The sequence below is a fragment of the Atta colombica genome, unplaced genomic scaffold (assembly GCF_001594045.1).
Source record: "Atta colombica isolate Treedump-2 unplaced genomic scaffold, Acol1.0 scaffold13, whole genome shotgun sequence".
Lineage (NCBI taxonomy): Eukaryota > Metazoa > Arthropoda > Insecta > Hymenoptera > Formicidae > Atta > Atta colombica.
In genome coordinates, this window is record NW_017259217.1 from 665,798 (window position 1) to 681,124 (window position 15,327).

The 15,327-nt window shown below is 36.3% G+C and overlaps 1 protein-coding gene across 4 annotated transcripts in view; it reads left to right on the forward strand.

Annotated features, from left to right (window-relative positions):
- Positions 1-15,327, forward strand: part of LOC108684293 (tyrosine-protein phosphatase Lar-like) — a 320,687-nt gene that overhangs the window by 1,936 nt on the left and 303,424 nt on the right. For 3 of the 4 annotated variants that reach the window (XM_018188539.1, XM_018188540.1, XM_018188542.1), the window contains exon 2: positions 7,104-7,231. In XM_018188539.1, coding sequence (XP_018044028.1) covers positions 7,104-7,231 — 128 coding nt within the window. Of the gene's footprint in view, positions 1-6,949; positions 7,018-7,103; positions 7,232-15,327 lie in introns of those variants that run through there. The other variant, XM_018188541.1, reaches the window with a different exon arrangement.

Below are 15,327 nucleotides of genomic sequence, written 5' to 3' on the forward strand. Positions count from 1 at the left end.
CTCTTACAAAAAATGCAAAATTAGTTTCTGTTGAAACATGTACGGATTTGAATCGTAAAAATGTAATTTGAAATAAATGAGAAATATACGAATACGGTGCAATTAACAATAACCGCGAAAATATTATATTCCTTGCGAATTTCATTATACATAAAATGTATAGAAATTTAAAAAAATGCTTGGTGTACGTTTCAATCGTTCTTGAAAAATAATCAGTTTTTCTGATTAATAATTTCTAGCAACATTTATTGCATAAGTTTACATTGTTGAATGTTTGGAGAAATGGCGTTTTGCATTTTGTGAAGTTATGTGAGAAGTTGTGTGAATCTTCATATCACGTAGCATTATCTTAACGCGTTTTTGGCGCCTAGAAAGGTGCGGAGCAACACCTAAGACAAAAGGGCAGAGATAACCGCAAATTGGTGTGCCTGTTATCTCTAGACGCTGCGTTAATTATCTCCATTTTATAAGCATCCGCAGACGCTCATAAGATAGCAAGCAACGAGGTATCCGGATGTATCCGAGTACCTCATTTATGTAGCACGGAGATGTGGTGAGTTGTTTCGGAGTATGTTGGCTTTGCATGAATAAACATCCAGCCATTTCGTTTTAGCGGCGAGCCCCGAAATTACATCACTGCATTACATTACTCGGGAACGATTCGAATTGAAACGCACATAACGAGCATTTCTACTTTCATGCAATGTACGCTTTTCGCGAAACGACTGTTCTTCTGTGCGGCCAGATCTTTCCGTTACGATCGCATATATTTTACTCCGTTGGTCTTTACACACTCTAGTCCATCAACGTACATCAGATAATCCCCGCAAAATACGCTTTCGCCTAATACATTCGTATCTCGTATACGCGTTATGTTATTTAATCATACATTTACGATATACTCTCGATCATACTTGTCTTCCCTTCCCTTCCCTTTCTTTCCCTTCAGGTTTTATTAATAGCACTTACGCGCATTTACATTGAATTATTACTCGCTGTGTCGCAAGATCTGTATCCTGTGCCTTCGTTCGGTCTCATCAGTGTTCACGAATGATCGATCGACATCTCGTGCAGCCAAATGATAGCGATTCCGCTGTCGTTATTGCTCATAGCAGGAATGATGTTAATGGTCGTGGTGGATGCCAGTTACGTGGTGGCCAATAATGTTTCTCGCGCGTCCACATGCCACAAGCTATGTGGAGAGTGAAAAATGTGTTTGAGCTGTGTAAATAAATGTTAAAGGGCCTGTCTGATGGGTCTCACGAAAGCGAACGCAAAGCCGGATCGTCCCGACGAGATACGAGCTGTCTCGCTCCGAAAAGCGCTTGAAAAATAACGCTTCTGCAATGCTTACTTGCACTAACTGCGAATATCACAATCGTTGTTTACACTTTTTTTTTGATCGGCTGGTAGATCGGCTAGTTACATCGAACGTAAGGTTGTTGGTTGATTTGGAAAAAAAGAATAGGGATGGGGCTAATTTAATTTTTTTGTTTTAAATTATGAAGATGAAATTTTTATCGCGATGAAATTCGCAAAGTTACGTGCATCTAATACGTAATAATCTTGTTATTCGATGCCATTGTGTATCATACGGCGCTATGGCAACGATCGCTATGGCTGGCTTACGTTTTTGAGAGATTATCTCGTTGGAAATGATCAGTTGGCTGGAATTTAAAATTAATTATCTTTCGCACGAAAGATAATATACATGAAAAGGATATTTATCTTCATAACCTATATCGCTATTCCATTCAGTGATTTAAATAATATATATTTTGTATACTTTACAATTAATTGTTCATTAAAGAGCATGCTGAGATACCATTTATTACTGATGCGAAAAATTGTGTTTTACAGAAGGATGTTTTTGCCTTTTTTTATTTCTTTGAATCAATGATTTTTAATTCCTCTCTAAAATTTTATTTAATTCTGAAAATATATAATTTCATTCACATTGTAATTAATGTTCTCTACCTCTTCTTTCTTGTGAATTTTCTTATACGTTGGAAATTTTCTTTAAAATGCTATTATCTTTATCTTGAGCTCAGGGAGTACGCTTTCTGCAGCGCGGACATTGCAGATGATATAAATAAAAAGATCTTATCATATGACTGTATATAAACGAAAGCTCCACGGTGTGCTTTCCGATTTGCTACTTCGGTCGTACAGGTGCATCGCATACATTCGCGAAAGTGCATTCAGTCTTTTATCTTGAAAAATGCACCGGATGCAATTTCATATTTTATATGAAAGCGCGCGCGTTTTGTCTGTGCTCAAATGAAGCAACAGTTGCCTCTGTTCGTTGTTGTGTAGCTGATCGTAGCTTAATCAAGAATGTTGATAATTCCTTGTTCTTTGCTGAAATTTGTTGAAGTATACGGCATACTGTTCTTTTATCAATAATGTCTATTCTGTTTTTATATTATCATGAAAATCTTGCACTCTTTCTCTCTCTTTCTCTCTGAATAAAGAGAATATTTATTATAGAACATGAATACATTATGAGAGAAGAAAAATAGTAAACTGTTCGATAATAACTTTTTAAAATACATATATTGATTAATGCATTTTATGACAACCATTTTCTTGGCAACATTTTCCGATATTAATACAAAATTAAATCTATACAATTACCTATATGTTTTATGTTCTCATTGCATAAAGAATATAGTATACCATCTCATATCGTAGCATTGTAAAAATAAAATATGTGAAACGTGTGATGTGATATCGTAACTTTATTACGAACTGGAGCTGCTGCGAAAAATTCATTTTGTATTATTCATATATTAGTTATGCACACGGCGCGGAGATACGTCGAAATTCTGCGCGAAACGTATGGCTTGTGGCGTTTCTTACGAAACCGTAGCAAAGCGGAATTTCAGGTTTTCGAAGCACACAGTGTATGACGATATAAAGTCCGTGTGCGCACAACCAGTGCATAAAGTAAAAGCGGACTGGGATGAAAGGAGCCGAGAACCAGTGGGAAACGTGCGTCTGAAGGGTTGCCTAGTCCATGTGGATGCTGCGAGAGCAGCGAGCAGTCGGTACGGATAGAGCAAGAGTTACCTATTTCGCTTTCTCCTTGAGTATAAAAAGAAAGAAAGAAAAAGAAAGAAAGAAGGATCATTTATTTGGCGCTCAGGATTGTATCCGTTCAAGCGGTAGATAAAAGATACAGATAGTCTTTTTTAACATCAAAATTTCGTCATTGTTTTCGTTATTTTGCTTGTTCTAAAAATTACAAGTGGTATAATTTAAGGTTTAAAACATTTAATTTAATCTTTACAATCTGTGAACATCTAAATATCTGTTTAATTATAAGAATTAAAAATAAAGAACAAAATAAGAATTATATAAAACCAGGACTCTTAATTTTAAAAAACAATACAATATTTATATAAAGGGCATATATAAGAGTCGATTAAACAATTTTGAGTGTAAAAAAATTATTTTAATACATGAAATATATATTACATTACTAAAATTCGAATAAATACATAAATTATTACATGTTTTGATTCTTAGATTGGATCATCTTCAGATAATATAATAATACGCAGTAAATTAATTACTATACAAAAATACAAAAATAGTACTCATAATGGAAAGTGTTACATGGAATGTAGCGACCAGATGAATGTTTCACAGAGAACGGAAATTAGTCGGAAATGATTTGACAACCAGTTAATTTCTTAATGTAGTCATAGTTATTGTTTCGTAAGATAAAAAAACTTCGTCAGGATGCTCTTTATAATCAATATAAGTATTGTTTTTTGCAAAATAAGAAAATATCAAAAATTCAGTTTCTGTTGAAAATCAATTTACTCTGAATTAATTAAATGATATATTTGCAAATTTTCTGATACTTTAATTTGTTGTACTGTAAATAACAAGTTCTCCTGATGAAGCTAGCTCGAGTTTCACTTGCAGCATTTTCAGTAGATTACATGAAATATTTACGAAAATAAACAGGAGGAAGAAAGCGGGGCGATTACGTTTTGACATGAAGATACAGCGCGTGATTTGTATAAATGGAGTATGTCATGGTTGAAAGCGACTCGAGGGAGGCATGGCGAGCTATTTCGCTAACGGTTATACCCGTTATAAGGATAGGAGGACGTCGCGCCTTCCGCGGATCCGTCCGAGGACGACGCTATCTCGACGTGACGAATGAGCAGCTTCCCGGGACCATCTCGCGGAGCAGAGAGCGCGGACGCTCGAGAAAATCATCCGCATGTTCCAGGAAATTCACGAATAAAATTTCCAGTAGATTGTATGCGACTATACAAGACGTTTTTAAAGATTTTCTATACTTTTCCTTCATATTTTGAAGCCATTTAGAATGTATTTTTTTATAAATGTAAAAATAATACTTTATTCTGAATTTATATAGACAATCATGTAAATTTTTCTTCAGCAAAATTTTCAATGAAAAAAACAGTAATAGTAAACTTACGTTTGAAGAAATGAGAAAAACTAAATAAATCTAAAGTGCTATTGCAATTCAATGCGTATTTTAGAGAAAATTAGAAGAAAGCAGTTCGAATTTCATTCGAAGAAGATTGATTCTATGTTGTCAAAAATTTTATTTTTATATATATGAAAATGTATGGGAATTCTATTTGATTTATTAGTACAAATTAGTGTGTAATACACAATGTGAATTATAATATACTCTATTTATTACAGAACTGTATTCGATCTTTGGTTCTGTGAATATTTGTTATGAATAACACATAAATGATATTAGAGTGATAATGTTGTTATCGGTATAAATAAATCGGTAGAAATGTTGCTGCAATTTTCCAACCTGCGATGGGTTTGCGAATAAAAATTCTTGAATTGTTAATTATAAACTCATATTATTTTTAGTTATTTTTCTCCCGAAATAAGTTTTCTTGTGAAAAAGATTTATACGATAGATAAAAGTCAATAATTCTAGCCAGTGCGGTGCAGCAAATAATAAATGAATATGGGCGTATCTAAGGGGGAGGAGTTTGGGTTGGTTCAAACTCTCCTTCTCTCGAAATTTTTTACTAATTATTTTATTTTGACAGGATCCCGTTAGGATTTTGATTGCATACATCCACTCATATCGGTCTGGGGGGAGGGAAGGTGCTTAACAATTTTTTACTACTTTACTAATGGGAATATTTTATTTTAAATTGGCCAAGCGACTAGTACTCTATCGAAATTTCTTTTAATTGTTTTAATGTACAATAAAAAACATACAACTTTATTTTTGATTTTAAGTTTTTTGCTGTTACATAAAATATTTTTTTCTTCTTGTTATAAGACGATATAAGTAATTTTTAATACTTCTATTAGTTTAAGCATACAATAACAATATTAATGAATTAAATATTTTGCTTGTAGTAACTGTATTGTCCTTCTTTAAAAAAAATGTCTTTAAAGAAATAAGTAAAACATGATGTATTAGGTGTACAGCTTTGCTTCCGCCGTTTTCCTATAGATGGCTTTAGCAGTAAGTGGTGGTCGAAATAAATAGATTATACAATAAACTTGGGCATCTGTCAACATAACCCCATAGAAACATTAGTCGATTTGTGTCTGCATCATAAAGTTATTCTCGATTGAAAATGTCAGTTTACGAGCCAAATTCTCGTCATTTGCGGGAGGTTTTAATTTTTTGCTTCAATATGAAGAAATCTGCGGCTGAAGTTCATCGAATGCTCTCAAATACTTATGGTGAGGCCGCTATTAGTGAAAGAACGTGTCGTGAGTGGTTTCAACGCTTCAAGAACGGTGATTTTGACGTCCAAGGTCATGCTCTGTATTTGGTGAGACCAGCTCGGCGTATTATGAACTGTTAAAACGGACTGAAACAATCACAGGCGATCGGTATCGAACGCAATTGATGCGTTTGAGCCGAGCATTGAAAGACAAACGGCCACAATACAACGAGAGACACGATAAAGTGATTTTGCAGCATGACAATGCTCGACCCCATGTTGCGAAAGTGGTCAAGACATACTTGGAAACGTTGAAATGGGAAGTCCTACCCCACCCGCCGTATTCTCCAGACGTTGCTCTCTCTGACTATCACTTGTTTCGATCAATGGCACACGGCCTGGCTGACCAGTACTTCCGGTCTTATGAAGAAGTAAAAAATTGGATCGATTCGTGGATAGCCTCAAAAGATGACCAGTTTTTTCGACACGGGATTCGTACGCTACCCGAAAGATGGGAGAAAGTAGTGGCCAGCGATGGACAATACTTTGAATCATAAATGTATAACCAGTTTTTTACAATAAAGCCTCGAATTTCGGAAAAAAAACGGCGGAAGCAAAGTTGTACACCTAAAACATAATATTTTTCCTCTTCAAAATGAGGTACGAGGAGATATTAAAAGCTGTAAAAATATAAAATTCATTAACGTTCATATTTGTTGTACAATAAATAAATGTCACAACAACAAAATTGGTACAGTGACGTATAGTCACTGATGTATATTCTTTTCAGTATAGTAACAAAATTCCTCTCTTTTTTTGGATCTTATTACAATTGACGCTTGGTATATCCTTGGCTTGATAGAAACCCTCTCCTCCCCCCCCCCCTCTCGAAAAAATTCCATGATACGCCTATAAATGAATATTCTGTTTTTATTCTTCGATATGTTTAGGGAAAAGATTATATATTCTAAATATTAAATAATGAGCAATAAAGATCTATGTAATTCAAGGAATGAAGAGCTTTATTTTGAACTATTATATGATGTACTGAAGAAAAATGAAAAGCGGAGGTTGAAAAGCAGTTTGTTGCGAGATTATTTATTGTCATAATATTTTTGTAGTTGATCGAGTAATTATCGTTGCGCGCGGCATCTGCTGTTATCAGTAATAGGATGCATGATAACGGGAGTGTGCGAGATTACGCGTAACAAATTGCGACGCTAACACAATCGTTTCCTCGGCTTTCCTCACCAGTGCTCTGGCAATAGCAGCGCTGGCGTACAGCACTTAGCCGGGCGTTTACGAAAGCGTCGCCTTTGTAAGATAAACGCGCGACCGAACTTGTAATATCTTGTGACATCGCGCACACGCGCGGTTTAACGTAATGCGTCTTCCTTGTTTCAGCTCGTTTCTAACGCACGGAAGGCGCATATTATGTGAGGAGGAAACCGCGACGAGGGAAACGAAGATGTCCGCCGTCAGCGTCATCGCATGGTTGCTTGGCGCCGTCGCTTTAGTTGCGATTAATAATGGTGAGTCTTTCTATCCAAAGTGAAAACATCGATGCGATGATAACTTGGAAATTTACCGCAAAAAAAGTTTATAAACGTTTATTGAAAAAAGTTCTGCATGAATATGTACCATTATTCCTTATAATACATATATCCAAATTGAGATATTTGTTGAAATAAATTATATTACGAATATAAAATTACGAATATATTGTAGTTTTTTTTTATATTTATAAACTTTTTGAATTAAAATTTGGTCATCACTCAATCATAACTTGATCACATTTCACCGTAATTGTCAAGTGTAGCGGAAAATAGATACAAATGTATATTTAATTCATTATTTATTGAATTCTGTAATCTTTTATATTTATTTAATTCCGCACACTGCTTATTTCGATGAATGCAATCTAGAATTGAATTTACTATACAGAACAAATTAATGTTTTTGAAAAGTTTTGTTAATTTCCGAGTGGATCAAGCAAATTTATCGAAAAATGAAAATGAATAGTACTTAATAATTTTTCATTGCTGTATTTTGATGACAACATTTTATAGAAAAATTGTTTAACAAATTTTAACGTTAAAAATAAAGTGACTGTATCTAAAGAATTATTCGAGGATAACAATATTTAAATTAATAATGTATAATATAAAACGTAGTTTTATTGTTTGCTCAATAATATCCAGAATACACGTATGAAGAACAAACGTATTTATGCTCGCCGCGCTTTAAAATATATACAAAATGACCAGTTTTATAACGGTTACAATTTATCCGTTTGCTTTTGGTTTTGCGCCCTTCTGTATTTTTTTATTACGAGCCACACGGAACATAAAATAACTCACAGATATAGTCGAAATATATACGGTTGAATTATGGCGATGGCGCGTTTGATGGATTCGTGTAACGCGTTGTTTGTATTACGAGTGTAGTAGTGTCTAAATGAAATATGTATATCTGTGGTATTTTGGAATGCGTTGCACTAGCTTTTAAGAATATTCAATAAATATTATCGTGAAAAAAACAATATGAAAAATATGTGCGGATGAATGATCATGTAGGAATTGACATACATATAAACGGTTATAAGTGTGTCTCTATTTTACCGAGATGCAACTTTTATATCTAATATTATATAAAAAATATTAAAAGTAATTGAGATGTAGCTTACATAAATTTGGAATCATTTGTATGTCGATCTTGATGCTGTCAACATCGATATATATATAAAAATACTGATAATCTTGTTTAATCTAATTTTCTTTCCGTATATCCATATTATACAAGTAGGACAGTTACCCAGAAATATATTTCTAGATCAGACATATTTAATATTCTTGATGCCTTATCGCGTGCGCCTCTCTTTATAGAAAATTATTCATAGATATTGTCTGTGATCGTGTCACGAAAGTTTTATATTTCAGGTATAATATTACCGACCGCGCGTTTTGATATAAGTATAGAAAAATTTGTCGCAAGTGTGACAAATGAAATTCGAGAATTAAATTTGTCGATTCGCGTGAAAGCCTTAAAACGTGTCCGTTGATTGTTGCGCCGCAACAATTTGCGCCGGTGAGACATTGGTTTTGTTTATCGGGTCGATGTTGTCGGAAATGATATTTTTGTTCTATGAGAAGGATCGACCTTCTGTCCGATTCATCCACGCGAATCATCCGTTTCGAGAGGAAATTCGTGCAGTGGCATACGAAATTCGAGGTTCGTCGAGGTTCGATTGTCGACAAGGTACGGCACAATGATTTCGAATCAACGTACGTCCACGCTTGTACACGCGGATACGCATACTGGCCTCTCGTGTGCGTGGAGCCTATTCAAGTATGATTGTTCGTTGATCCGCTACCATACGACTCTCCCGTCCGCTTGGACGAGAGCGAAAATACAGAAATATAGAGTCCGATCTGTTTCAATATCCGGCCTACTGGGAAAGAAGGTTTCATTACTCGCTATCAATTTCGATTTCGATTGAATGTAGCGCGATATCATCTCTAATAGAATCATCTTTAAATATCATCAAAAGAAAAAAAATAGTTTATAAGTAGAGAATATAAAGAAATTATATTAGATTTTTCAAGAAATTACACTTATAACATAAGAACGTAATTTTTTACTTATTCATGAAAAATGTTAGTTCTTACAATTTTGCAACAAATTAATTTAATTTTCATCAATGTCTCATGTTATCTTCATAATGCAAATTATCTTATTCATAAGTTCTTACATATTTATAGGGCTTTTTGATTATGATGGGCTTTTTTTTTATTAAAATCTTAAGTTATACACACAAATATATAATACGTTAATATAAAATATACACGACTGTATAACATAAATCTGTACTGTCTTTTCAATCCTTTAATTAATCCGATTTCATTTTAGAAGTCGTTTTGTACATTTTTTTCTTATTGTGAGATTCGCACGCGGCTTATGTACGCTTGTTAAATCGAGATCATTAAAACGTGGCACAGAGTCGTGCTCAGTCGCTCGCTTCCTTGTACATTCGCGTAATAACGTATATAGGCAACACGATAGTTCTTGTCTCGAGCCGCTAGCAATAAACCCTTCTATCAAGCAAACAATGCAACGACACGGGGCGAAAAATTAACGAGACGCGCATCACGGACCAAACTCGAACTCATCTTCGCTACTTTCATTCCTTCGGTACTTATCTTCCCGCGCGACCACCCTATGTGCGCATTCATAGACGCATACGCGCACACACACACACACACACACACACACACACACACACACACACACACACACATATGCTGTGCATCGTTTGGAGGGTAGTTACACGTACACCGGCGGATGTTCGACAGCTGTAGCAGCACGTCGCTAGCACAACTCGTTACGTACGTGTTCCTACGTATTTTCATTGGTAGAACGATATGGGTTTCGATCGGCCGTTACGAGCTATTCCATAAGACAGGTAAGCTCGCGCAAGCAGAGACCTGTAATTACGTCGTCAATTTACCGAATGTTCGTTGACGAGGAAACCGCGGATATGACATTAAAGACGACCTTATGCGAGAGATTTACGTTAAAGTCGCCGAGTCACTTCCAAGAGAGAGAGAAAGAGAGAGAGAGGGGGGGAGACAGGGAGGGAGGGAGAGAGGAAGGGGGAGGGAGAGAGAGAGAGAGAGAGAGAGAGAGAGAGAGAGAGAGAGAGAGAGAGAGAGAGAGAGAGATATCGTACAGTGAATGTATAAATCCAACTATGCAGATATATGGACGACGTATGTGAAAGTACTGTGATACATCGTAGTTTCGTTTTGCTTAAGTTATTCATTCTTTTCATTTTTCTAACAATGGTTAGAATGATATTTCCAATCATCCTTTATGAATGTCCCAAGGATTTTCCCACACAGACCTGTCATCGACTTGTCGGCGCGTTTCCATACTGCAAAATGGTTATTAAAACGTGGTGTCATCCAATTAACGAATAATTACCGTTGCTTATTATTGCTTGATGAGCAACACACGGTTATATTACGACAGACGTGTTGTCTAATATTCCATTATCGATGAATATTAATTAATGTCACACGTGTATGTATCACGCGCGCGGATAATTAAATTGTCATAAATTGTCGTGAGTTCGCACAGTCTTTGAACGCGACAATAATTATGCGTGTTATCGCAAATCGCTATTCCTAATTTTTCCTAGTTTCGCCAAACGTGATTTGATTGAAACTGATTGTCCAATGTATTGAAAGATTTTCAACAGCGATATCTGGCGCGCTCATTTGTGCGACTTCTTGTTCAAAGTCTGGCAATTAGGATTGATCTCTTATTGCTAGTACTAGTTTGCTGCTCTCCTCGCGACAGAGTTTCGTAAACTGGAGAAAGGATTGTCGGAGGATAGGTTGATTTAAGCCCTGCGGCTAGATGGTAGAAATCTTTGATAAGGCATGGCTACCGCAAACGCTGATTGGTTGCCCGAGGCCTCGTGCCAATATGACGTTCAAACAATACGCTTCATGCTAACAATGCAATCGGCTGAGATAAAGATGATCCATCCGATACCCATCTACATCGCCTCTGCTATCCGATCGTTCACCTATAACTTTGGATATTCTCTAATAGAGCTTTACTCTAATTTCGAGACTCTAATGATTGAAGGATTGAAGGAAACAAGATTATATTGACGGATGATATTTTAGCGTTTCTCTACTTATAACTTATAATTAGATAATATGTAAAATGTCGTAGTGTGAAATTCGCGTCTCTTTGGGCGCGACAAGTGTGATATAAAATGATCTAACGTAACGTTACGTAATTTAATTTCCTTGTATGTACACGGGCGTTACGCGAATACGCAAGCGCTAAAGCGAGTTACGCGTGTGACACACTATCTTGGCTATATTTTACATAATTCTCTTTGATCAACGTTTCGCGGCGTTTTGGCGTAATTAAATTAATTAATCACTTCTAACCGGCACATGCGTCTTTGTATCTGTCGCGATTAGGGAATACCATATACACTACAGTTTCTATCGCGTTGACGAAATTGGGAGCTATAGAACATGATATCGAACGCTCTTCGTACAATCTGATGTATCGTATATATTATGTGTATATTTATAGTGATGTGTTGCACGTTTACTTTAAAACATACATCCGTACATCCGCCGGTCCACAAAGTCGCATGTTGTCTAGCTATACCAAGATATACGTCGTTATGCGCGATCGATGTCGTTATATTTTTCTTCGACGTGCATTGGGCTTGTTTTCTCGAGTATAATGAACCTCGTTTGTCGTTAAACTTTGTCGCACCTATATAGATCTCGATGCTAGTGCTGGGCTATTGGCGACGTTGACGTTGCTGCGCGTTCAAGCATAAAAGTGTTGCCGGTAATATATAAACTGACGCCTTCAGTATTGTGCTATGCTTGAAAGCTTGAAAGAAAAAGAGAGAAGAGATAGAGAGAGAGAGAGAGCGAGAGAGCGGGAGAGCGAGAGAGAGAGAGAGAGAGAGAGAGAGAGAGAGAGAGAGAGATATGGCTGGATGGCTTATTATAAACATCGAGTGAAGAAATATCGACGTAACTTGGGTACTGGTTCGAAAGGAAGAGCCGCCTTTTACCTTACTTACTTAACTACGTGTCGCGCCTCTTTCTCCGCTAGAGTATTCCGATGTTACGGTGTACGGTACTTTCCAGGAAGAATTCATATCGCCGGGCTTATTCTGACGTCAGTAAGCTGTTACTCTCTTCTTGTTTCCGTGTGAAAGAGATTTGTCACGTGGAAAAGGGATGATGGGATAACAGGAGGAAAATAATTGAATCCGTCATTGTATAGAGGATGTGTGTCATAATAGAAATTTTTTAGCAATAAGACGAAGCTCTTGAAATGGTTTATCGTGTTTATTGTTCCACACAAATCGTGCTTCCACAAATACAGCACAATCCGATTATTTTTTCAGAATCTTCACCATACTGTCACAATACTGTCCTAGGAATAATAAATTAATTTTTCTGGCCAATTTTCATTCTGTACCAATTTCATTTTTGCGTTGCTAGATAAAGTGAAAAAAAGAAAGTTTTTATGTTAGCTAAAATAACGAATCAGTAATAAAGTATTTAGCATCTTTATAACAAAAAAATTGTAGAAAGTGGATATGTAAAAATAGCACGATTGATGACACGTAAAAAAAAAGAATAACATTAAAATGATTTGATATTTATCATACAAGTCGTCATATACTATTTCCGAGTTTTTTTAATATATTGGGGTGAGACCCTAAAATGCACCCTTCTTTCTCTTTCCAACAAACAAGAGGGCTTCCTACGATTCTTTCTTTGTCCAAATATGATAAGAGGGAAATCGAAATGTCAATCTTTTGCCTTTTATATAATAGCAATTCTTCATTACCTGTCCGAATTTGTCTCTCTCACTTTAATAAGAGCGTTGAATTACTTCCACTATCGCGAGGCGTATCGCGAAAGAAATAGAAAGGCGTGTTCGAATAGTAGTGCGTCACCGATAACACGCATTGTCGTCTTCCTATTCACGTTACTGGAGTGGAACGGGAATCGATAATGAGAATAACCGTGAGAGAGAAGGAGAGAGGGGAGAGGGGAGAGGGAGTGGAAGAGAGAGGGGAAGGGAGGTGGAAGAAGAGGAAAAGAAAGAGAGCGATAAAGCGCGCATACTAAGAGATCGGATTTCGTAAAAAATCTGCACGTAGAGCAAGTATCCACTTGCGCTGTAACTCAGGATATCAACCAAGCTATACCATAGTCGACGGGCGATACACTGATATACTTGACGATGAGTTTATGAAACTTACTTTTAAGTGTCTTTCAGCTGATGATATACGCGCACGAAGATTAAGACCAAAGTTTTCTCTTAAAACTGGGTGAAGTATATAGATACTATCGCGGACATCATGGACAAATTTTAATAGCGTCATGTAACAGTTTATAACTTGACGTCAGTTTATAAAAAGGGATGCTTTAATTCTATTAAAGAAAAACTAAATTTTGCACGTAAAGTATTATCGGCAACTCATTACTTCTATTTTTATTTTGATCATCCATCAGTTATGTTGAGAAAATAAGTTGTAGACAGTATAAAAATGGGTAATGTTATAAATATACACCTTTTTAAAGTCCAACGTTGATACCCAGGTCACGATTTAAGCTTCGTTAGAGCTCTAATAAATCGAGTTGTTGCTGCATCGATTAATCAATGCGTATACACGGTAGCTCGTTACACTCGCGTCTATTCAAAACGCGATGTTAACAGCTCTCTACAACATGTAAACTGAAACGCAGTTACGGCCAAATTTCTGTTCGAAGCCATTAATGTGGTTCGAACGCCTTGCGAGCAAGCGAAATAAGCTCGCAAGTTCAAGGGGTTCAACCTACAAGGCTAATGTTAAAATGGCCGTAGTTTGCTCGAGTCGCTCCGTAACTTCGAAGACGTATGTTTCCAAAGCGAACGAGAGCTATTCTTTCGTTCCCTTTTCGCAAAGTTATTCTTTGATCCACCGAAACTTGGTAAGGAAATCATAGAGAATGTTCAGTATCCAAAGAGCCTGGGATAATAACATGCTAACCCATATATGGGATATTTTCTACAAGACATATTAAATATAAAAGAGAGACTGTGGAATATTAATTTGAATTAGTATTTTGATTTTTCAGCTTCTGTGTTTGTAGCTTTTTATTTATTGATAGATTAGAAGATATAACGATTTAGTCAGAAGATAATTAAAAGCAAAAAATGTTTCTTTGACAATTATTGATTGAAATCATCGCGTTGTGGTATTTGGTGCTTTTCCTCATTTCTTTTCATGATCAATTCTTGATTATTGTTTCACTCTCATCTTTTCTGGTTGGTACCATCGATATGTAACGTAATTCCAAGTGACCTGGATAGATATTGTTACTGAGAAACGAGCTGGAATTATTTTTCAATTTATCCGATGAGCAATAACATTGGCTTCAGATAGTGGAGAATGAATATCTCGATGGGGGAGAAGGGAGAGATTCTGCATCTATCTGAGACGCAAAATCTATTCTGTTTGAGAGAAGAAAAAAGACTTTTAGCTTTGTACCTCGATTTTTCATTCATATATTGTAATAATTTATAAAGATATATTTAGAACAATAAGCTGGGATGTCTCTCTTTGTTTTAAAGAGTAAATGCAGCAATTGCTAGTACCGTAGATGCTTCAGTATCAATATTATGTCTAAGGTAACGTTTAACTCACTGTGTTTGCTTTGGAAACAGCGTACGTATGGTCGGAAGAGGATGATGAATTTTTGAGAGGAGAATTTCCTCTAAGATTTTCTACTAGACACTAGCGGCATTCATTTAACGTCGCGCGAGTTCGTTTCCATCGATCCGTGCAAGCACTTTACCACACTTGACCGAGAACAGCTTTTAACGGCCCATCATCTCGGATGGCTACTCATCGACACGGAAAGTATATTCGGAATACCTGTAATACGTTTTGAAGGAAAATCGATACACCCAATGGGGTGAAAGAGAAAAAGAGAGAGGAGAGGGAAGGAGGGAGAGAGAGAGGGAGAGAGGGAGGGAGGGAGGGAGGGAGGAGAGAGAGGTGGGGAGGGGGGAGAGGAAG